The 25,201-nt window shown below is 45.1% G+C and overlaps 1 protein-coding gene and 1 long non-coding RNA gene across 2 annotated transcripts in view; one reads left to right on the forward strand and one right to left on the reverse strand.

Annotated features, from left to right (window-relative positions):
* The window catches only part of LOC140635182 (uncharacterized), a 30,967-nt gene extending 24,798 nt beyond the window's left edge, over window positions 1-6,169 (reverse strand). The window contains exon 1 of the long non-coding RNA XR_012032533.1: window positions 6,040-6,169. This is a non-coding gene — a long non-coding RNA (uncharacterized lncRNA). The remainder of the gene's footprint in view (window positions 1-6,039) is intronic.
* Window positions 5,933-25,201, forward strand: part of TMEM181 (transmembrane protein 181) — a 74,181-nt gene continuing 54,912 nt past the window's right edge. The window contains exon 1 of the mRNA XM_072829382.1: window positions 5,933-6,116. Within this exon, the coding sequence (XP_072685483.1) occupies window positions 5,986-6,116 (131 nt within the window). The 5' untranslated portion in view covers window positions 5,933-5,985. The remainder of the gene's footprint in view (window positions 6,117-25,201) is intronic.

The raw sequence follows: 25,201 nt of genomic DNA on the forward strand, positions 1-25,201 counted from the left end.
AAAAAAAAAAAAAAAGCAGTAATCTCCTGGACATCAGCCTTAGCAACTTTTTTTCTGGATATGTCTTCTCAGGCAAGGGAAACAAAAGCAAAGTAAACTCTTGTGATACATCAAACTAAAGAGCTTTTCCACAGTAAAGGAAACTGTCAACAAAATTTTTAAATTGAGTAAATACTAGTTCCAGCCTTCTAGGAGTTGATATTCTAGTAGAAAAGACACATGTAAATAGACCCCAAAGATGTAAGTCTTAGAGGTCTACCCTGTAAGGATAGTGGATATTTTCATCAGATTTAACCAAATAATAAAAGAAGCCTGGTAACTTATTAAGAGTCTTCAAGACAACATTTGTAGTTGATGGTTTTATGATAACTTGTCAGCCTGCATCAGTGAGTGAGACCTACTGTTTGATTTCCCATCCTGAACATGAGGCTTGAGTGTTGTCTAGTGGAAAGAAAGCTTATGGTTTTGTACATACTCTTACATGACTTTATCTTGACTCAACTTCCTAAAGTGTATTTGAGTTCACTGTGATTTTATTAAAAATTAGATATTAATAAAATGATCGCCATCTGACTTTCCCTATGCCTCCTAGCTAATTTTCACTGCTGTTTGCATAACTCCATTTAGTCTCTCTTATTCCTGGCTGGATGTCCATCTCTAGGTAAAGTTCAAGGAGTGTTATGTTATTCAATCAATCAGCAGTATTTATTGAACACCTGCCTTGTGGCCAACACTATTTTCAAGGAAAAAGAGGCAAGCGTAGATAGAGCAAGTGGTTACCTGCTTTGTGTGATTTGAAAGACATTAACAGAAGGTCTCTGCTAGAAAAGAGTGCCTTCTTTCAAACACAGATTATACCAATAGTTGCTGCCCTAAATTTCACCATTAGACATTTATTATTTTGATTTAGCAAGCATCTTCTTTAAAATGCCAATTCCCATCTTGGAGCTGATTGATAAGTACATAGGTTTATTAACTCTTCTCCCTATATGTTTGAAATTTTGAGTGGTCAAGATGTTTTTTCTTTAACATTTATATTCTTTTTGACTCAGTAATTTCATTTCTGATTAAAAGATAGAACTTGAAATGAAAAGATTTGTGTATAAAGATGTTCATTGCAGCATTACTTACAATAGCAAAAGAACCAAAGGAACAAAATGGCCAAGAATAGGGGAATGGTTAAGTACGTCCCTGAGCTAGAACACTTCCAAAATTTTAAATGATATTTAAGAAGAGTTTGGAAAATGATGGGTCACTGTATTCATTACTGAATAAGCAGGATTCCAAATAATTTATATGATATTGTTCCAGTTTTGTAAAATGTTAAAGAATGAGGGGAAAACAGAGTTATAGGGAATAATAGAAAGCCATAGGTATGGCATTTGGAAAGTAATTTGTATCTTGCAGATGTGCTAGATTGTAAGGAAAGATGCTCCAGGACTGGGAAACAAAAGGAGTGAGGCCATTCATACACACACTGCCTTGGCTTGAAGGTGAGTTTTTGTTCTGTCTTATTCTTTTTTTTTCTTTTTGAATTGATGCTTTTATTTTCTTTTGGTAAATACCCAGTAGTGGAATTATTGGGTCATATGGTATTTCTATTTTTAATCTTTTGGGGGAATCTCCATACTGTTTCCCATAATGGCTGCACAAATTTACATTTCCACCATTAGTGCATGAAGATTCCTTTTTTTCCACATCCTTACCAACACTTCTTATTTCTTGTGTTTTTGATTTTAGCTATCCTAATGGATAGTACCTCACTGTAGTTTTGATTTGTATTTCCCTGATGATGAGTGATGTTGAGCATCTTTTGATGTGTCTGTTGGCCATCCGTATGTCCTCTTTGGAGAAATATCGGGTGTTTTTTTTTGTATATTTTTTATTGGAGTTCAATTTGCCAACATATAGCATAACACCCAGTGTTCATCCTGTCAAGTGCCCCCTCAGTGCCCGTCATCCAGTGTTCTTATTCCTAAGTAAGAAGTTGAATAAGCAGAGGGGCAAGTGAGAGTTGGTGACATCTGCATAAATTAAAGGGAGATTGGATAGGAGTGGGATTAATGGATTATTTGAATAGAATTGACCAATTCTGATCCAATCCATGTCCTGGACATTTCAAAATGTCAACAATAGGGGCACCAGGGTGGCTCACTCAGTTAAGTGTATGCCTTCACTTCAGGTCATGATCTCAGGGTCCTGGGATTGAACCCTTGTCAAGCTCCCTGCTCAGCTGGGAATCAGCTTCACCCTCTTCCCTGCTTCTCCCTCCCCACCTGCTCATGCTCTTATTCTCTCTCTCTCAAAGATATAAAATCTGTTTTAAAAAATGTTAACAGTGATTATTTCTCAGTAATATATATCATTCTCTTGCCTAAGCTTCTCTATGCTCTATACGTTTTTAAAATGAGAAAGTGGGGGTTGGGAGTGGCACCTGGGTGGCTCAGTGGATAAAGCATCCAACTATTGGTTTCAGCTCAGGTCATGATCTCAGGGTTCTTAGATTGAACCCTGCATCATTGCCTGGCTCCTCCGCACTCAGCATTGGAGTCTGCTTGAGATTCTCATTGATCCCGCCTCTGCCTTTCCTGTTTGTGCACTCTCTCTCTTTTGAATTAACAAATAAATTTAAAAAAAGAGAGAGAGAGAGAAAGCATGGATATCAGCGGTGATGGGAGAGGAAATATGTAAATACCCCTGAAGGAGTTAACCATTAATGAGCACTTACTATAGATCAGTTGCTGTATTAAGTGCTCTACATAATCCTTCCCACAAATTCCAGGCAGCCGCTATTATCATCCTTGTTTTATGCATGAAAGGGATCAAAATTTAGAGATATTAAGTATTCAACACAAGTTCATATTGCTAAGAAAGTGTCACTTGTCTAATTTGAGCCTCTGCTCTTTGCCACAACTGAACGAACATGCTTTTTTTTTCCTCTGTTATGTAACAGCATCACAAGATAATGATCCTTTTGATGAGTTGAAAAAGTAGAAGGAATAACTTGATGGCATTCAACAAACACTTTTTAAGTGCCTATCTGAGGTGAACACCAGAATAATATTGTTAATAAGACATGGCCAAAATGAAGGTGGGGCATTGAACACATATTACTTTTATTGAAACCTCATGAAAACCCCAGAAAAGTCAGTAAAAAAGGGGGGGGGAGATTAAAAAAAACTCATAAGCCCATAAAGACAAGGAGAATGGAAGAGGAAATAATAGCAATAAAATTTTGCAAATCATAAGGAAAAAAGGAATAGATATCAAAACCTAGATCCTTCAATGGCAGTGAGGAAAGCCCAACCCACACCATAGATGTCTCAAATGCTTCAGGAACCAGCAGCACAAGCATCTTTGGAAGTGAATGAAAAGATGGGGCAAAAATCAGGAGGATGGACCACCACAGACCATAAGGAAAAGACAGATGAAATGAAGATTAGCAAGGACATGAGCAACTGGAACTCTTGAACATTGCTGGTAGAAACATAAAATGGCACAACCATTTTGGAAAACAGTATGGCCATATATACTAAAGCCAACTCTATACCTAATCTATCACCCAGTGATTCCATTACTAAGTATAAACCCAAGTAAAATAGTGCATATACTCCCCCAAAAAACATGTACAAGAATGTTCATATTCATAATAACTAAAAACTGGCAGCAGTAGAATCAATAAATTGTTCTATATCCAAACACTGACATGCTGCATAGCAACAAAAACAAAAACAAGACCAAAAAACTACTGCTATAGGAAACAACACAAGAAATTTCACAGACATAATATTCAGCAAACAAAGCCAAACACAGAAGAATGTAAACTGTATGATTCTATCCATATAATATTTAAAAAAAACCAAGCAGAATAGTGATAGAAGCCAGAACAGCAGTTACTGCTGGGAGAGAGGTGGCTGTAAAAGGACAGATGGAGCCTTCTGAGGTATCCTATATCTTCATGTTGGTGGTGGTTACATGGATGAATGCATACATAAAAATTGGGTAACCTATACACTTCAAGTTGCACGTTTTATGTATGTTGTACCATAATTTAAAGAAAAAACAAAAACAGAAGGATAGATCACAAGTCTGAGAAGCAGCTAAATCTCCCCATTTTTCTGCTCTGTGCAACTAAATTTTCATTCTCTAACACTGACAGGAAACTAGAAGTTGATTCCCTAGGACTATAAAATAGAGGGTATCTGGACTGGGACCCATTGGCCATAAACATGGGCAGGGCAGCAGGAAATAAAAGACAATCTTCAAAGAGAGCCCCGAACAAGTCCCCTCCTCTCCTTTGGGCATAATGCTGCTGCTGTAAGGGTGAATGGGCATTTTAACCCCACTGAATCTGGGCTGAACCTCTACTGCTTTGACCTATAGGATGCAGAGGAAGTGATGTCAATGGGCCTTCCAAGGACCTCCAAGACATGCACCATCAATAAAGAGAAAGACATTGGATCCAAACAGATGTAGGAAGAGGATCCCCAGGATGGTGGTGCAGTGATTGCTTAGATAGGAGCCATGTACTGGGCATAGGGCAGCCAGTCCAGAGCTGGTCAGAAGGCCAAGGAGAGATTTCACAAAGATGAAACTGATGGAATGAATGCGCCATGTGCCTGAATATCTCAAGAGGGGAGTTAGGCGATTTTGGGGGATCTGAAGTTGAATTAATGATTAGTACATAGACAACTAAGTAATAAAAAAGACCTTGCTGGGCAGCCCAGGTGGCTCAGTGGTTTAGCACCGCCTTCAGCCCAGATCAAGTCCCACATTGGGCTCCCTGCAGGGAGCCTGCTTCTCCCTCTGCCTGTGTCTCTGCCTCTCTCTCTCTCTCTCATGAATAAATAAATAAATAAATTTTTAAAAATAAATAAAAATGAGGATAAAAAGGTGCAAGGAAGAGTAGGTGAAATTAGAGTATAGCATGGGAATTCTGGGAATATGTAAACGTGAGTGATGATTAGATTCACCTGGGGTGATTTGAAAAATACAGATTCCTGAGACCATTTTCTATAATTTATACTTAATAGTGTAAGCGAGGCCCCCCCAAATGTACCTTTGTAAAATATTTCTCCAATGCATGCAAGATCGACCCCGCAGGCAAACCCGTCCTGCATTCAGGTGGAAACACACTGATCTCATGAGGAACAATTGTTTCCTCATTTATTATTGTAAAAATCCACAAGAGATGACACCATCACCATCTTTAGATAGATAGTCCCATGGAAGACGTGTTGATTTGTGAGTTTTAATTTCATACTCAAGTGTTGAGCTTGTAGAGGATGAGAAACTCCCTTGCCCATCCACCCTCCCCTCCTCCCCCACAGTGGTTACAGAATGTGTGGGAAGAGTTCTCTCATTTGGACCATTTGGACACATTCTTTTATCGTTAAAAACGTTTCGTATGACATAACCATGATTGGCTTAGTTTTAAATGTTTTTGCGTTAGGCCAAGTGGAACCCAAGGTGGAAGGGGGGCTGGGGCTGTCCATGGTGCTGAACGTGGGAGCCGGCTCCGGCCTTGGGCCAGTTCAGTCCTCCTCCGAGCCCCATTATTCTCTTTTCCTGTCATCTCCAGTTGCTTCCTTTTCCCAAAACGAGCAGTAGCGAGGACGGCCCTTCATATTTTTGTCCGGGCGGCAGATGACCTTGCGCTGGGTGCCCCCCGCCCCCTCCCGGCTCCTTCTTGGGCGGCGGCCGATGGGCGCGGCACGGCCCCCTCCCTAGGCCCCGCGGCTCGGGGGCGGGCCCCGTCCGCACCCCCGCAGGCCCGGCTCCCCGCGTCTCGCCGCGGCGCCCTGAGCGCGCCCGCCCCACCTTCCTCCGCGCCCCCTCCCCACTTCCCCCGCCACCTGCTCCTCCTCCTCCTCCTCCTCGGTCCCGCCCAGTGCGCTGGGGGCCCCGGTCTCGGGAGCTGGGGAGAGAGGGGCGAGGGGAGCAGTACCGAGGGCGGAGCGGCGGGAGCGCGGGCGCGGCGCGGGCATGGACGCGGAGTACCCGGCCTTCGAGCCCCCGCTCTGCAGCGAGCTCAAGCACCTGTGCAAGCGGCTCCAGGAGGCGTACCGCGAGCTCAGAGAGGACCTCACGCCGTTCAGAGATGACCGCTACTACAGGTAGGCGCGGGCGGGCGCCGGCGGGCCGGGCCGCGGGGAGGGGGCCACACCCGGGGCCTCGGGCTCCCCCCCCCCACCCCGGGACCTGGGCGCGCTCCGGGCCTGGCCGGGCCCCGCCCCTGGGCCGCCCCCTCCCCGCGGCGGGTGTCGAGCCCAGGGCGGGCAGGTTGCGGGTTCCAGTCGGGGAGCTGGGCTGAAGAGCTGTTTTCATTCTCTGGAACCCTGAGCCGAGATGCTCAAAGCCGGGGCTGGGGACCCACGGGCGTTAGGCGCTGCTTTGCTCCTCCCTCTCTTCCTCCTTTCCAGTCACTCCCCCGCCCCCACCCCCACGGTCGTGTTCAGGCGTAGAGTCCTGGTTTGGGGAGAGGATCACTCCTCCTCCAGCGTCAGGCAGGGAGGGCCTTGGCCTCTCTTTTGAGGTACTCAGGCCTTGGCTTTGGGTGAAAAATCTCTGAGGCTGGGGTGCTCCTGAGCGTTGGGGGCTGATGGCCTCGGGGCTGCGCCGCACCTCGGTGAAGATGCTGTGGGAGGTCATGTTTCCGCACGCACCCCAAGGGCTTGTTGGTCTGGGCTTGTCTGTGTTCATCTCTGGCACCCTCTCCGGTGTGGCCAAGGTGAGAGCTGGGGGGGGGGGGGGCGGGGGGCGCAGGCTCTTGCAGCAGGGCACCCGCCCCTACTGGTCTTGGCTGTTCTGTTGGGAGCCCGGCTCCTCTGGTCGTGGTTGGGCTTAGCTGATGTGTTGTGTCCTGAAAGGACCCTATCTGGAGTGTGGAGTCTGGGGCTGAGGTTGGTCTTGCTCCTCAGTAGCTCGTGACCCTGAGAAAGTTAGCTACTAACTCTACTTTGCAAGCTTCCTCATCTGTGAAATGGGGAGCTTGAACCGGAAGGTTTGTGGAAGGTGAGAATTCTAGTCATGATGTTCTCACTCTGCTTCAGGATGGGCAGTGATTGCACAGCTATCTCTGAAGTGGTGATACTCGTTTTTGTACAGTGTACCCTAGTAGTCATATATTCTAATACACGTCAGAAAAACGTGAATCACACTTATTGGATCTTTTCAAAAGTCCAGTGGCTTCTCAGGGACTGACCAATATATTGTTCACAAAAAATGGAAAAGCCCATTTAAAAAATACGTCATTCCAAGATCTTATGGTGTGGCTATGGATGAGCTCAATCTGCCTCATGTAGCCCCCCAGGACACCTGACAGCATGGTAAAAACAAACAAACAAAACACAGATAGTTTTAAATCTTATTTCTAATGTATAATCCAGTCTCCTTTCCCATTGATTTCTCCCCACTCTTTTTTTCTCTGTATTTTATTGTCTTGGGAACATTTATTTGGCAAAGGATCCCTTGGATAGCTAAATGGTCTTAATTCAGGTAGCAAAGAGAACAAAGCCACAGCACTGGTTAATTCACAACTGGATCATCCTTTATTCATTCACTCATTTATCCAACCAATAGTCATTGAGTACCTCCTATGTTGGAGGTACTGCTGCCATTCCAAGTGTTGGAATGCAGGAGATACAGGGCTCTTGTTGTCATGGAGCTTATAGGTAATAAACAAGTGATTACATGTCACAATGAGTGCTAGGAAGCTCATAAACCAGGTGCCGTGATAAAGACTGATAGGGGTGCTACTTCAGAGAAAGTGGTGGAAGAAGGCTCTTGGAGAAGTTGACATTTGACTAAGAATGAAAAATGACTCGCTCACTAGACAGTGACCTAGGGAAGAAAGTTCTAGAAGAGGAAGTAAGTGCAAAGGCCCCGAGGCCATAAAAACATGGTACTGTAGTCCCCCTTCATTGCAAGGGTTATGTTCTAAGACCCCCAGTGGATGCCTGAAACCACAGATAATATTGAATCTTAGGTATACTATGATTTTTCCTATCCATACCATGTCCATATGACAAAGTTTAATTTATAAATTAATCACAGTAAGAGATTAACAACTAATAATAAAATATAACAATTATAATAATATAATCAAGATTGTGTGAATGTGGTCTCTCTCAAAATATCTTACTCTACTGAACTCTTCTTTTAAAAAAAAGATATATTTATTTATTTGAGAGAGAGAGAATGTGCGCAAGTGGGGGCAGGGGCAGAGGGAGAAAATCTTCAAGCAGACTCCCTGCTGAGCATGGAGGCTGACACTGTAGGACTCGCTCTCGTGACCCATGAGATCATGACCTGAGCTGAAACCAAGAGTCAGATACTTTGACTGAGCCACCCAGGCAACCCTGTCCTCACCCTTCTTCTTGTGATAATGTGAGACAATAAAATGCCTGTGTGGTGAGATGAAGTGAGGGGAACGACATAGGCATTGTGATGTAGCATTAGGCTATTATTGACCTGCTGACCATATTTCAGAAGGAGGAGTATCTGCTTCTGGCCTGCAGGTGACTGAAGTGGCCATGGAAGGCAAACCCATGGATAAGAGGGGACTACTACATGTTCAAGGAATAGACGGAAGACCAACATGGTCAGAGAAAAGGGCAGGCCAGGTCATATAGAGCCTTGAATGCTAGACTAAGAAGTATGAATTTCATTAGAATTCCACTATGAACCCATGAGTAGTTTGGCTGCCTATACTACCTGACAGCATGGTAAAAACAAACAAAACACAGATAGTTTTAAATCTTATTTTTAATGTATAATCCAGTCTCCTTTCCCAGCAAACATCTGAACCGATGCTCTAGGAGCTACTCTGCTAGTTGATTTGGATCTTGAAGACCATGAACTTAACATTTTTGGAAGGGGAAAGTGATGAATTCTGGCACCCCCACCACCACCCACCACTCAACCCCCCACCACGAGAACAAGTCAGCTGCAGAATGCCTTATAATATTGTGTGTTGACAGAGTGGTTGGGCTGAATCACAAAAACTAGTTTATAGTGAGGAGATGTTTTAGGTCATTGAACTATTTTCCATTGCTCCATTGAATTTTTATATCAGTGGTTTGCACGTTTACAAAACTAGGTGAAATATTCTTGGGTTTCCAAGTTGGGAAGCTGATAGTTACAGCTCTTGTACCTGCTTAGCTGGAAGATGAACTTGCTACTATAATTTTTGCTCCTGCTTTTCTCACTGTCTTCGTGTCCTCATTAGTGATTTATGACTAAAAGGCACCAGTGCTTTTTCCCCTGGAGGACCAGGGCCTTGCCTCATGTGGCTGACAGTTTCCTCGGAGGAGGTGCAGCTGCTAATGCCCATTTGCAAAATGTGGTTGGTCCCTCCATTAGCTGGCATGGCTATTGGCATATTGGCTGTGTAATTTGGCATCATTGGCAAATGGCAGCTATGTGATCAAAAGACTCACAGTCACTTGCACAAACTGAGAGATGACAGTGGTACTTCCTGCTAGGAAGGGGCAGTAGGTGGAAGAGCAATAGGCTGGGTCTGAAATCCTGGCTCTAAGTCTCAGCTCTACCCTTTGCCAACTCTGTGGCCTTGGGGTAATCATTATATTTCACTGATGATCAGTTTCCACATCAGAAAAATAAAGCAAGGATGTGATAGACTCAAGTGCTTTTGAAAAAACACTGAAGATGCTTTCCAGTACAGACCACAGAATAACCAAAGCAGCTGAGAGGTAACGGATTGAGTTGTTTGGTGACCCAGCACCTCAATGATGTCATCAAGTCCTTTCTTTTTAACTTGGTGGCAATTGGCCCCAATTGACCTAATAATCATTTTGGCTATTGCTTCTCATTCACATTCATGGGGAGAATGGGCTGGCTTCCTCTAAAGGGATAATTTGAAGGCTACAGCAAAACTCCCTGAATCTCATCTCTATCCCCACCCAAAATGGTAACAAGAAGAAGACAGACATGTGTTGATAAATGACATGGAACTTTCATATACTGCAGATGGGAGGGTAAATTGGTCCAGTCCATCTGGGTCCAAATGGAAGACCATTTGACTGTATCTCTCAAAGTTGAACCTATATATTCCCTTTGACCCAGTAATCCTTCTTAGGTATTTACCCTACAGAAATGCATCTCCGTGTCCTCAACAGACAAGGACTGAAATGTTTATAGCAGCATAATTTGTAAAACTCCTAAATTGGAAACCAGCCAAATACTCATCAACAGTAGAATGGATAAATTTGGCTTATTCCACCATCAAATATACAGCAATGAAAGTAAGCAACTTACAACTATACACAATAAAAATGAGTCTCACACACACATAATGTGAGCAAAAGAAGCCAGACACAGTATATACTATTTGATTCTACTTACATAAAAAAAAGTATATAACAAGCAGAATGACCCTATTCTGTTGGAAGTCCGGTTAGTGGTTATCCTTGAAGGAACAGTGAGTGGAAGAGGGCAGAAAAGGTTTTTCTGGCTGCTGGTCATATTTTGCTTCTTGATCTGGGTGCTGGTTACACAGGTATATGCAGTTTGTGAACCTCTATCAAACTAACGTGTATAGTTTCATCACCTTTTCCATATGTGTACCACGCTTCAGTAGAAAGTTTAAAAGAAAACCAATTCCTTTGTCTCACTGATGGCATTGAGCTCCTTTTCTTGAACTCCTAGGATGGAAATAGACAGACAAATCAGAGCACCCCAGGAGCTGAGAGTGGAGCCAATTTCTCCAAGGCCTATGTCCTCAAGGGAGGAGAGGTAGAGTGTGGAGCCCAGTTGGAGTTCTGTTAGGAAGCAGACGTGGGGAATGGAAGCCAAGCATGCAGTCAACCCTGCCCATGAAATAAACTGTAAGGAGCTAAAGAAAAGTGAAGGACAAGAGATATGGTCCTTTATTGCTCCGCTCTTGGCGAATTTGTGATTGGCCATTTTGCTGACCCATACTTTGTTTCTCATGTTATTTCATTAACTAAGCCCTAGACTAATGTACAGAATCAGAATGCCAGTTTATGTAATTGGCTGATGCAGATCCATGAGAACACAGATAACGGTGGGCATGGCATCACAGCCCAGGGAATTAGTTAGATCAAGGGATTCTCAATACTAGCTGCACATCAGAATCACTTGGGAGAGCTTTTAAAAAGACAAATGCCCAGGCCCTACCCTGGAGAACTCTGATTTAATTGGCCTGGGCTGGATCTCAGCCAGGATGGAGAACCCAAGAGGGGTGAGTGGAATGTTTAAGAGCATTAAGCTGACAGAGCCTGGTGCATCCATCTCAACAGAACGGGCTTGCCATCAGGGCAGGAATACTGGATATCACCAGTTAAGGCTCCTCCCCTACACAGAGCTCGGTGGCTGCTGTCAACAATCACCTTGGCTTTTTCCACCTTTGTAGGCTGACCAACCTCCCTTTTTAGGTTAATGCATCTCTTCAGGTTAAAGGCAATTTCAAGGTCTAGGAACCAATTTTTCCATTAAAAAAAAACATTTTATTTATTCATGAGAGATATAAAGAGAGAGAGAGAGGGGGAGAGAGGTAGAGACAGAGGGAGAAGCAGTCTCCCCACGGAGCAGGGAGCCGGATGCAGAACTCGATCCCAGGACCCCAGAATCACGACCTCAGCCAAAGGAAGATGCTTAATTGACTGAACCACTCAGGCACCCCCATTTTTTCCATTTAAGGCAAACCTGCTTATATGTACTGGCTTTAATGTTAATAACCCATCTGCACTGATTTTAATGTTAATGTTTCAGCCGGCTAACATTTCTCCTTGTTTTCAAGTTATTGGTGACAACTCATTGTAATTAGCATACTGATCTCTGTCTTTTGTATCTTTGTTGGTGGGAGGAAATGGTAAGTATCTCTGATGAGACTGTAGTTTTATTTATTTTTTATTTTTTAATTTTTTAAAGATTTTTAATTTATTTATTCAGAGAGAGAGAGAGAGGCAGAGACACAGGCAAAGGGAGAAGCAGGCTCCATGCAGGGAGCCCGACGCGGGACTCGATCCCAGGTCTCCAGGATCACACCCCAGGTTGCAGGTGGCGCTAAACCGCTGCGTCACTGGGGCTGCCCGAAACTGTAGTTTTAGAACTAGCTTCTTTATTTTCATCACTTCAAAGGTAGAAAAATAATTTCATTAAACTTGCATGCTTGAGAACTTAGAGTCATGTACAAAACTGGTTCCATGAGAAAGGCTGGTTTTCTGTTTGGGACTAGATGCAGGCCCCAGAAGGGCCCTGGTCCAAGGACTCGACAAGACAAACACATGGATGAGGGGTCAGGGGTGGGCACCAGGACAGGTCAGCTGCCCTCAGACCTACCCAGGCCTTCGTGCAGCCCTCCCATGGCAGCACCCCTCCCCACCACGACTCCTGACTGCTTTCCCTTCCCTTGCTCTGGGACCTTGTTCCATCAGTTATCCTCTCTGGTCATGTCTCAGCTCTCAACTCTGACACCTTCTTAAATGCTTACGGCTCTTGGACCAAATTTCCTTCAGCCCAGCCTCCTTGGGTACAACCGCACTGTCTTTGGAACACTTGGGTGGCTCAGTGGTTGAGTGTCTGCCTTAGGCTCAGGGCATGATCCCAGGGTCCCGGGATCGAGTCCCACATTGGGCTCCCCAGAGGGAGCCTGCTTCTCTCTGCCTGTGTCTCTTCCTCTCTCTGTGTGTCTCTCAAAATTAAATAAGTAAAATCTTAAAAACAACAGCAGCAGCAACAAAACACAACCACACTGTCTTCTTCAACATATGTTGGTCTGCCTTCTTCCCCCTACCATATTGTCATATAAATGAATTAAGGATGGCCCCTGTATGTTGGCTCCCACGGTGTTTGTTTCTTCACTTATTTCATAGCAGGTGCCTAAACTCACTCCTATTGGTGCCTAACTCAAATTTCTAGTTGCTTTACATATAGCCTCAATATGCATATTTTGTGTATGCATATATACCCAATATGCATATTTTTGCATATACATAATGCTAAACCCAGTTGCTTTACAAATAGCCCCAATATGCATATTTTTAGCCGTTTGGAGTCTGTCTGTTTTGTATACCTGTGAAATAGCACTCAACGTCTGCTAGCCATAGATTTGCAAACCCTGTGGCTATAAAAGACCCCAAACTGTTGCTGCTCTTCAGAGTCCTCTGACCTCGAGACACCCTCCTCCTGCTGCTGAGCAACATCATCTGTACATATAAATCCCCTCTTTGATTCTGTTCTGCCCCAAGGGCCCCCTAGCCCTCTTCTTTATGGTAAAGTCATGTCTTACCTGTCTCTATGTTATGAGCACCTGTTACAAAGTATATCATGCAATAGGTGCTCACCTAACATGCACTACATGAAAAGCATGAATGAATGAATGAGAACAGGAGAGATTTCACTAAATTACAGGCAGGCATGTTTTGTCCCAGTTTTTAATAGGTCGAAGCTATGAACTGAAGAGTTTCATGTGAGTTCCAGTAAAATGGGGAATTGCTTGCTCGGGAGCAACCCCCAGGAAAATGACTAATAGTATATAGTGGAAAAATTTTAAAGATATTAAAATTTACAATAGAAAATATTCATTTAATGCAAAAGAAAACAGTAAAGGAGGACTAGAGGAACATGAGACATATAGACATATATGGACATGAGACATATAGAAGATAAAAAGTAAGATGGTAGGCATGACTCCAGCTGTATCAATGACGAAACAAAATCCATCAAGAGGGCAGAGGTTGTCAGATGAGATAATAAGCAAGATCCCATCATATCCCATCTACAGAAAATACATTTTAGATTCTAAGATACAAGTTGAAAGTAAAAGGATAGAAAAATATATGTCATGCAAACAGCAAACTTAGAAAAGCTGGTGTGACTAAACCACTATCAGGTAAAATAGCTTTTAAAACAAAACATGTTACTAGAGATAAAGAGGAATATTCTATAATGATAAAAGGATCAATCCATTAGGAAGATTAACAACTGTAAACTTATATGCAACAAACAATAGAACCCAAAATACATGAAGCAAAAGCTAACAGTTGAAGGAAGAAGTAGAAGATTAAAAAATAATAGTTGGAGTATTCAATACCTGCTTTCAATGATGGATGGAAAAACTAGCTAGGAGTTTGACAAAGAAATAGAAGGCTTGAACAACAATATTAACCAACTAGACCTAGTATAAATCCATAGACTACTGTGCCCAAGAACAGCAGAATAGGAATTCTTCTCAGGTGTACATGGAGCGCGTTCTCCAGGATAGATCATATACTCATCTGTGAGACAGGATGTAATAAATTTAAAAGGACTGAAATAAAAGGAAGTTCTCTAACTACCATGGAGTGAAATCAGACATCAATTACAGGAAGAAATTTGGGAAATCCCCCAACATGTGGAAATTAAGCAACATGCTCCGAAATAATCAATTGGTGAAAGATGAATCATAAAAGAAATTAGGATTTTGAGATGAATGAAATAAAAACACCATATATCAGAACACCTGGGATGGATCTAAAGCAGTGCTCAGAGGGAAATTTATAGCTGTAAATGTCCCCATTAAATAAGAAGAAAGAGCTCAAATCAATAGTTAACCTTCCACCTTAAAACATTGGGGAAGAAAAAAGAAAACTAAAAAAGCAAAGCAAGCAGAAGGAAAACAATAAAGATTATGGTAAAGATTAATTAAAGAAAAATATGGAAGCAATAGGGAAATGAATAAAACTAAAAGTTGGTTCTTTTTTTTTTTTTTTTTAAAGATTTTATTTATTCATGAGCGACACAGAGAGACAGAGACATAGAGGGAGAAGCAGGCTCCCCAAGGGGAGCCCAATACAGGATTCGATCCCAGGAACCTGGAATCATGACCTGAGTCAAAGGCAGAAGTTCAACTGAGCCACCCAAGCATCCCTAAAAGTTGGTTCTATGAAAAGATAGGCTGTTTTGACAAGACTTTAGCTTAGCTAGACCAAGCAAGAAAAAAAGGAAGAAGATGCAAGTTACTGAAATCAGGAATAAAAGAGGGAACATGGCTATCCAACTTGCAGGAAAATGAAGGACTATAAGAGAATGCCATGAGATAAGTGTATGTACTGATGAATTTGAAGAGACAGTTTCCCTGACACCAAGCCAAAGACATCAATAAGAACCCCACAGACCAGTATCTCTCGTGGACAGAACAGTTCTCAGACAAGACAAAACACCAGCAAACTGAAGCCAGCAACAGGATTAGAGAAGAAGGGGTTATACACCAGGCACCATCACCAAGTGGGATTTAAGCCACGAAGGAAAGATCAGTTATATAGTATCCGCAGGCCCATCTCGTGGTGTTTTGTTTCATTTATCATTCGCTGTTTCCAGATAGTACAAGTCTGTGCTTCAGGGACATCCCAAAGGCCTTGAATTGACCACTGGCCCATGGATGGCACCCGTGGTTTAGACAGCAGACGTGCGTATGCTTGTCCGAACTCTTACTGGTGGCTCATCGAAGCTTAGTTATTTTTACATGTGCCTTCGGGTAAGCTGAACTTTGGCCCATGCAGCAGAGTTGTTTCGTTCTTTTTTTCTTTAAAGCAAGCTACATCTTGCTCTGAATCGGGAGGAAATGATAAAGATCTTCTTTTCCTGGAGAGCAGAGCACGTCGTAACAGCCGATTGTTCTCTGGGGTCAGTCATCAGTCAGCTGCAGCAATGACTCAGCTCTTGCAGTAGAGGAGTGTCATTTGCCAGATGAGAACAGGCCTCTGAGCCGGGGCGGGACATCCGAAGCCGGATCCAGGCCTCTCTTGCAGCTTCTGGGGGCCTCAGCTATTCCTTGGCTCATATGCGGCCGCTCATCGTTTCTCAGTGTCTTCCCTCTGGGCCCGTCTGTCTCTGCATCCAAACTTCCCCTGTCATAAGGACACCAGATGTAATGGATCAGGGCCCATCCTTGACCTCATCTTAACTTGATCATCTGCAAAGACCCTATTTCCAAATAAGGCCACAGTCACGCATGGGGTGGGGGGTGTCAAGACTTCAGCATCTCTGTGGAACACAATTGGACCCGTAACAGGCTCTCCTTGAAGAGGCCTGCCTGTGTGTTGACACAGGGCTGTGGATTTAGATCCCCCTCTGAGTATGCTCTAAACTAACAGCTGACTGTTTGATGAAGAAGAGACAGGAGGACCAAGTCTTGGCTTGTCTCTGCTGCTACCATCTTGGAAATCAGGTCTGCACATCTCAGAAAACGACCGCAGATTCCTGCTGGCTCTAAAACCAAGACCAGGCAGCCCGGGGGGCTCAGCGGTTTAGCACCACCTTCAACCCAGGGTGTGATCCTGGGGACCCTGGATCGAGTCCCATGTCAGGCTCCCTGCATGGGGCCTGCTTCTCCCTCTGCCTGTGTGTCTCTGCCTCAATCTCTCTCTCTCTCTCTGTGTCTGTCATGAATAAATAAATAAAATCTTTTAAAAAATAAATAAAATAAAACCAAGATTGCAGAGCAGGAGTGGGGCTGTGGGGCTGAAGGGGGCGCCCAGCGATGGCCTCCCCAGCAGAGGCGACTACAGTCTTCTCAGCATCACCTGAGCTGCCTGAACTTTATGAAGTTCAAGTTGGGAAAGGTGGCATGTGTGGTATATGTGTGTGTATGGTATACATACAGTGTGCATGGTATGGTGTGTGGGGTGTATGTGGAATGTGTATGGTCTGTGTGTGTATACGGTGTGCATATGAGGGAGTATGTGTATGGTGTGCATGTGTGCTGTGTGCTGTGTGTGATGTGTATGTGTATGGGATGTGTGGTGCGCGTGTGTGGTGTGTGCATGGGGTGTGATATACATGCGTGTGGATGTGTGTGCCATGGGGTGAAGGAGGGCATGGAGTGTGAGCATAGGACCTAGGCCCCGCCCAGCCCTCCGTTGTGGGAAACCAGTTTGTGAGGAGCTGTTGGGTCCGAGGGAGGGTGACCAAATTGCCCTGGCTTTAGCACTGAAAGTCCAGTGTCCTGGGAGACCTTCAGTCTCAGAAATATCAAAGTTGGTGTCCCCAGAAGTGTGACTCCAGCTGAAGCTGGCTGGGGAGGCTGAGTCTGAGGCTCTGCAGCTGCACTGTCCTTGGGAACAGGGTGTGTGCATCTAGGGGTCACCACCAGCGTCCTGGGGTCACCATCAGCATCCTGGGGAGAGGTGACGGAAGACACGCCCTTGACCTTCTCCACTCTGGAAGGCGGTTTTCCCTCCTTTGTCCAGCATTCTCCTTCCCCTGTTGTCCTTGCCTTCCCCCTAGTCCACCCTCTTCCCTGAAGAGAGCAGCCTTGTTGCCACAGGGCCCTGGTTGTCAGAGGGGAGCCCCCCAGGACAGGAGAACCTCAAGGTACTTCTACAAATTACCACTATTTTGTGGTACTTCCTTTCCTAATCTGAAATGGAGTTCCTTGGTCATACCTTACATGCTTTTATAACTTAAAACCCAAAAATACGGGGGTGCCTCAGTGGCTCTGTCGGTTAAGCAACCGCCTTCAGCTCAGATCGTGATCCTAGGGTCCTGGGATCCAGCCCCACGTCAGGCTCCCTGCTCAGTGAGGAGCCTGCTTCTCCCTCTGCCTCTCTGCCTCTCTTCCCAGTCATGCTCACACACACTCTCAATCTATCTCAAATAGAGAAATAAAACCCTTAACAAAAAACAAAACAAAACAAAACAAACTATAATCAGAAGGAAATGCACAAAGAGTATGCATTTTCTGCCTGAAAATGCTCCAGCAAGTCACTAGAAGGAAGTGTGCAGGAGATGGGTTTATCTGTCTAGCATCTCTGATGGATGACCCCATGCTCTTGGGTGAAAAGAGCCCTCAGTTTTGATTCAGGGCAACAAAGATTCCCTAAGAGTCCATTTGGAAAGGGCGAGCAATTTGGAATGATCCAGAAGCTCCAGACCTGGCGTTCTTATGGCAGACCATCCTCAGCTTCCTGTAGGGTGAAATGCAAAATCAAACACCATTCCTTCAGGCTTCAGGTCGCCATAGGAATGATGACTTCACTGTATGTAGTTCTTATTGTCAAGGGCCATGCCAGGGACACCCGGAGGCATTAGTTGTCACTTTATAGAGAGATGGTACCACAGTGTTTATGACTGTTGATAGCGGGGCGCCTGGGTGGCCCAGTTGGTTAAGTGTCCATCGGTTTTGCTCAGGTCATGATCTCAAGGTTGTGGGATGGAGTCCCCGCATCAGGCTCTGTGCTCAGCATGGAGTCTGCTTGTCCCTCTCCTTCTGCCCCCCACCCCCAGTCCCCATCCACCATGCTTGCTCTATTTCTGAAATAAATAAGTAAATCTTTTTTTTTTTTAAAAAAGACTATTGCTTGCAAGTATTAATTTCAGCCCAAAAGAAGGAATTTATTACAAAGATACAGAGATAATTTACAGAATCAAAGGGCACAGACGCTACTGGATCTCAGGAAGGAGCTGGAACCGATTCAGCTTGGATTTCCAATCTCTCCCCAATGCCCCCAAACCACTGGTTGCCAAGTCTGCTGTGCACTGGAATCCTTCTGAGAGCTTTAACAACACGGAAGCCCAAGCCCTACTCCGGATTCTGATTTAATTGGTTTGGGGTTCAGCCTGGATACTGTGTTTTTTTAAAGCTCTCCCACTGATTCTGACCTCAACACACCTTGGGAGCCATTGTCCCTAAACTAATTTGTGCCTCTGCCCTTTGTCCTCGCTGCCACCGGGCCCCCGGTCTCTGCTCAGTACCAAGACTGCCTTCTCTGTGCTTGTGCTGCTCGTTTGTGGGAGGAGGTCACCCAGGCAGGCCTCAGGAGAAGTCATCATTAATGTGAGATTCGAGACGTCAGCTGGGGCTCCCACGAAGCCCCCGAGTCCTGCTAGGTTTTCCCAGGACGCTCACCTTCCCCAGCCTTTGCAACAATGATTTCAAACTTTCTCTACCTCTTTGTAGTGGGTCAAGCTGACAAGTCCTCAGAGCCCCTGGGCCCTGGCCATGTCTTCCCATCCTCCCCTCGGTGGCCCATGGCCCTGCTTCCCCACCTGAGCTGTCCTGAGAAAGGTTCACGGAGTTCCCATCTCCGCCACCTCTGCACCACCGCCGACGGATGGATGGACAGGGGGGCTGGTTCACCCCACATCGGCTGGACTGGTGCCCGCAGGCCCTGGCTCCCCAGCAGCTGCCTGCAGGGGCCTGGAGTATAGCCTAGATGTGTAGGTCAGATTCTGACCCACGGATAGAACCAACAGATCTTTCCAGATATGGAAGTTTCTGGCAATCTCTCCCGAGCTCTCCTGCAAGGCGGAGCAACTCAATGTGTGGATAATGAAGCCAGGGACAGCTTGCACTCCCTCGAAGCTGCTCTCCTGAGCCCATGCCTCCATTCTCTCTCCAAGCTTCTCCTAAAATTTACATGGAAATTTGTGCCTCAGATTCCAACTAAGGGAAGCCAACTAAGGTGTTCTTGAGCATGAAGACAGTTTTGCCCAGTAACTCACAGAAGAGATGCAGGCCAGGAGTAGCATGCATTCTGGCTGTCCAAGTTCACTTGGGGCTGCAGGACCCGGGGGATTGGGGCTTCCACTACTCGAACTTGCAAAGTCTCAGGAAAACCAGGATCCGTTGATCCCCTATAGAAGGAGGCGCACACTCAGCCTCCCGCCTCTGAACGACACACTCACTGCCCTGGCAACTCCTGCCCTTTCCTTCCGTGGGGACATGTCCCCCTATCCTGGAAACTCAGACAAAACACACCGGTCCACTGCCAGTCATCTAACAGCCCCACCTCTCTTTCATTCAGGACACGTGTTGGGTATCTGTCTGTCTTGGGCTTAGTGCCAGTCCCTGGAAAGGTGAGGACGAATGGAGGCCAGCAGCAGGGAAGTCCCAGGGGACAGTAGTGGAATGGTACTTGTTTCCTGAAAGGGAAGCATGTGCAAAGTGACCTCCAAAGGCTGAGGAGAAAGAAGTGGTTTGTTTAGGGCATGGACAGAAGCATACCCTGAGATCCTAAGACTGCTACCCCACCTCCCTGAAGATCTGCTGCTTCTGTAGCCCGGGAGATCAGGAGCACAGAGCTTGAGAGCAGGTGTGTGTCATGGCCAATAGCTCCAGGGCAAGTCAAGAACATTTTGCCTCAGGGTGTACTTTGGGGTGTGGTTAAGCAAAAGGAAAGCATTGGCGGTGGGGGGGTGCTATGCTCAAGGTCTCAGGTCACAGACCGGTCATCAGGTTGGATTTGTTCAAAGTGGTGTTAGCCTGGTTCATGCAGTGCCGCTCAAATGCTAAGAATAAGATGAGAGACATGTTTCAGCCAAGTAAATGGAGACCAGTACTTTAAAAAATCCTAAATTCCCAAAGGCAGAGAAGGTGAAGGGTATTGGTATGCTGGCCACACTCCTGGTGAGTGGAAGCAGTGGGGCCCATGAGCAAGGACTGTGCCCTGCGAGAGTGTGTGAGGGCCAGGGGCAGGCACAGGCAAGGTGTTCCTGCTTCTACTCACTGTGCTTCATTATTGCAAGTACTAGAAACCCATGGGTACCAAGGGAAAAGAGGGCATTTGTTTCAGAGGTGCTAACCGGATAGAATGAGATCATGTGTGTAAACTCCTTAGCATAATAGTAAACTTTATGGTGACTCTGAGAGTTGCATGCAGTTATCTTACCTTTGGGGATGAAGTAGGGAGGAAGCAAGAATTATGTCACAAGATTATGGAAACTAGTCTTCAAAGATGGTACCCCAGGGAACCACCCCTCCCAGGGTTCATGCTCATTGGTTGTCTCTTGCCCTTGGATCTGGGCTGGCTCTGGCTGTCCTTTGACCAACAGAATGTGGTGGTAGTGATGCTGAGTAATGCCTGAGGCTAGGTCACAGGAAACTCTGCAGCTTCTGCTTTGATGCCTCAGAGCCACCATTCTAGGAGAAACTAGCCACATGTTCGAGGTCTGACTTTCTGGAGACCTGTGAGGAAGCCCAAGCTAACCATGGGAGAAGCCACATGGGAAAGACTGCTTGGCTGGCCCTCTGCTTTCCAGCCTCCCCAGCTCAGGCACAAGACATACAAAAGGATGCATTTTGGATGTCCAGCACAGTGAAGCCTTCCGATGACTGCAGCCCCAGTTGCCATCTGCCTGCATTCAGGGAGGCCCCCAGCAAGAACCATTCATCTGAGCTTATCAACACCCAGGACCATGAGAGATAGTAAACTGTTTTGTTTCAAGTCACCATGGTAGGTGCCATCTAAAATGGTTCCAGGGATCCCCACCTCCTGTTATTTACATCCTTGCATGATCCCCACCTCTTGAGTGTTGGGTCGACCTGTGATTTGCTTCTAAAGAAAAGAGTAGAGTAAAAGCAATGGAATGTCACTTATGAGATTAAATGACTTCCGTCTTGCCCTCACTGTCTGGTTCTTACCATTCACTCACTCGGATGAGGCAAAGCTGCCATGTCAGAAGCTGCCCAGTGGAAAGCCCCAAATGGCAAGGAACTGAGAGTGGCCTCCACCCAATAGTCCATGAGGCACTAGATCCTGCCAACAACCACGAGCATGGGTATGGAGGTGGATCCTTCCCCAGGCTAATCTTGAGGATAACTTCAGCCCCAGATGACACAGTGCCTACAGCTTGAACGAGAGCCTGAGCCAAAGGAACCAGTTAATGGCACCTGGATTCCTGACCCGCTGTTCTGAACAAAAGATTCATTCAGAACAGCTGTGTTTCAGTTTCAAAAAGGAAAGAAAACTTTATTATTATTATAGAAACCTAATAGAAACAGAAAAAGGAAATAATCTGCATATAGATGAAGGTAATAATAGGCAATAAATGAGAATAAGGCAAAGTTACGTCAAATCGGGTACTTACAACATCCAACCTCATCAGCAGGGGAAGTCCCATGGAAACAGCCAAACTGGAGTCTGAGTTGAGGGGCCTGGGTGGAGCACCCTCCCCTCAGGTGATACTTCCAACTGACCATCCCCATAAGGGACACATTTATAGGGCAAATAACTGGGTTTGAAAACAAACATTTGTGTGGTTTGGAGCGAGCTGCATTTCTGTTTCCGTGTTTCTATATTTTCAAGGAACCTGGGCTATGTGTGTCTGCCTCCCCTCTGGGATTCCATTCAAGGAGGCCAGCCCAGCCCAGAACAGGAGGGGATGTGAGGCAAGATGTATAGCTCTTGACATCCAGAACAGAAGGGCCAGTTCTGACCTGGAGACCAGATGATATATTTCAAACAACCAGGCTCCTAAGGTTATTCACACAGCACGGGTCTCACAAATAACATTTCTTAGCCTGCCTGTGTGCATGCAGGTCCAGGTGGTCAGTTAAGACAAATCACAAAACATCTATCCATATAGACCGCACACAGTAAACACAAGATAATACATGTTCTTGTTTCGGGGCACAAAGTTCTGAGGTAATTTGTTATGCAGCAGGACACCTGGGTGGCTCAGCGTTTGGGCGTCAGCCTTTGGCTCAGGGCGTGATCCTGGATTCCTGGGTTCGAATCCCACATCGGGCTCCCTACATGAAGCTTGCTTCTCCCTCTGCCCATGTCTCTGCCTCTCTCTCTCTCTCTCTGTTTCTCTCATGAATAAATAAAATTTAAAAAATTTGTTATGCAGCAACAGATAACTAATACAGCTGTTATGTGTTGGGGGTAGTTTGTTACACAGCAGTAAACCATGGGAACAAGTACAATGATAAGAAAGCAAAACCTACAGTCTTATATTGTCAGTAACCACCGAGCTGAATGTCTGTGTTCTGGCATTACTAAACTTGATAAGAAGATAAAGCTTTGGAACCAATAAGAGGTAGACCGTTGCTTCTACTGATCAGTTCTCAGGAGTCAAGAAGACAGTGAAAAGTCAGCTCCCACGTTTGGTGCCAACAAGTGGGCCAGAAAGGCATGAGCCCTCCTGCAAATGACAGGAGGAGGTTGTGGGGAAGGCAGTGTGGTGAGACAACCAAGCCCTGACAGAAATACCTTAGTTCTGCTCTGCTTACTGCAGAGAGGATGAGTCAGCTGGAAGTCGGTGTCCAGGAGCTGTTGAAACCCAGGCCAAGACATGTCACTAACGTCAACTGTCATCAACTACAATCAAGCTCAAGGGAGAGTCCAGACTGAGAATTTCCTGCCTTGGAACAAAGAATAGGCAATCAGAGTCCTTGGTCCTAAATTCCATATTCTCTGCACTGAGTATGTAGGTAGATTTCCTTTTTAAGAAATCTTCCATTTGGTCGTGTCAGGGATGGAATGTTTGTGACCCTACCCCCTACCCCCTCAGCTACTTTCATATTTTTCAGCTCTGACCCTCCCACTGTGGCTGAATTTGGAGTAAGGAAGTAATTAGGTTTAATGAGGTCATAAGGGTTGGGCCCTGATCCGAAGGGATTGCAATACATTCTTATTAGAAGAGATGCCAGAGGGGTGCCTGGGTGGGTCAGTCAGTTGAGGGTCTGCCATTGGGCTCCCCACTCAGCAGGGAGCCTGCTTCTCTCTCTCTCTCTCTCTCTCTCTCTCTCTTTGAGCTTCACCCCCTGCTGGTGCTCTTTTTCTCTGTCAAATAAATAAATACATTCATTAAAAAAACTAAAATTAAAGGTGTTTTTAAAGAAAAAAAAAAAGACGCCAAAGAGCTCCTGCTGTCTCTTCTTTCACACATGCATCAAGGAAAAGTCATGTGAGGACACAGCCAGAAGGTGGCTGTCTGCAAGTCAGGAAGAGAGTCCTCACCAGATGCGAAATCAACCAGAACCTTGATCTCAGACTAGTAGCCTCTAGAACTGTGAGAAAAAACTTACTGTGGAAGCGATTTAGTCTATGGTATTTTGTTACTACAGCCTGAGCAACTCACACGATGCATTAGAGAGAATCGCAGTAAGCCATTTGTTTCCTTCCTATTTAACTCCAGGCCCAACTAGAGCATGAGTATTCGATGTTAGCCACTGTTGATTATTATAAAAAGGCATAAGGGGATCACTACAGTATATCTACAATATGCTAGACAAATGTTCATTGTTAAATTAGGAAGTGAGTTTGAGTGTCCTGGAGTAGACAACTAATTTCCTAGGGTATCAAGAACATTTGCAGATAAGCCGCTTGAGCTGTTGCGTTGGCCTTGAAAAACAGCAGTGAGTGGGAGTCAGCAAAGTACAGACTGGTGGACTTGACTTTGGTCCAATTTTGGAGAAAATGATTTAAATGGATGGTTTGCAGGCCCTTAGAAAATGAAATGAACGTTAGGCATAAGTGGGTTTTTTTCTAAGAATACGTGCTATCAGACTAATCTAATTTCTGACTTTTTGATCTTTCTTGAAACAAGGCTAGGTTTCAGGTACGTATATACTCACTGACATACTGGTCCAAGTCTCCCAATTAAATGGGATTACTGGGGAATCCTGCAAAACATTGTAAAGATGGATTTTAGAAGGCTTTAAAAATAAGAACAAATAAGTTGATAAATGTGGGCTGCGTGCCTCTGAGGTTAGAGAGACTATATATACCTAATGGCTTGTTTGCTCCTGGTCTTTGGTGGTCACTCTGACCCTGTCACATTCTTCAACACTTGGGACCCCAACACTGGAAGAGCATGGACTTGGGGCCAGGTCAACCTAGGTTCTTACCAGTACCCCTGAGAAAATCACAAACTCTCTTTAAGGCCTCAGTTTCTTATTTGGAGAATGAGGATAATGACTATGGATAACTCCTCAGGTTCCTAAGAGAATTTATTTGTTCAGGCCTTCGGCTTCACAGGTGATCAGTAATTGCTGGTTCTTCTCACTGGAAGGCACGACCCCGAGCCCAGGAGGCGTCAGGAGAATGGAATAACGAGCTGAATGGGCGGAAACTGCCATAATATCAACTCATTCTCAGGCTGGTACAGACCTCATCTGAAATGTGTTCCATTCTGAGCTTAGAGGGGAAGCTTGTTGAACAGAAGGATCTCAGAGGAGGGGGCCTGGAGGTGAACTGGAGGAACTTCCTGTGAGGGACGGCTGACAGGTTAGACACACTTTCTCCAAGAAAGGGCCTGGGATGTGCTGGGTGCCTCTCCCCTCGTCATATACACTATCATTGTGCCTTTCTGTTCCTTTTCTTTCTTTCTTTCTTTCTTTCTTTCTTTTTCTTTCTTTCTTTCTTTCTTTCTTTCTTTCTTTCTTTCTTTCTTTCTTTCTTCTTTCTTTTTCTTTCTTTCTTTCTTTCTTTCTTCTTTCTTTCAAGATTTT

Source organism: Canis lupus, chromosome 1, assembly GCF_048164855.1.
Source record: "Canis lupus baileyi chromosome 1, mCanLup2.hap1, whole genome shotgun sequence".
NCBI lineage: Eukaryota > Metazoa > Chordata > Mammalia > Carnivora > Canidae > Canis > Canis lupus.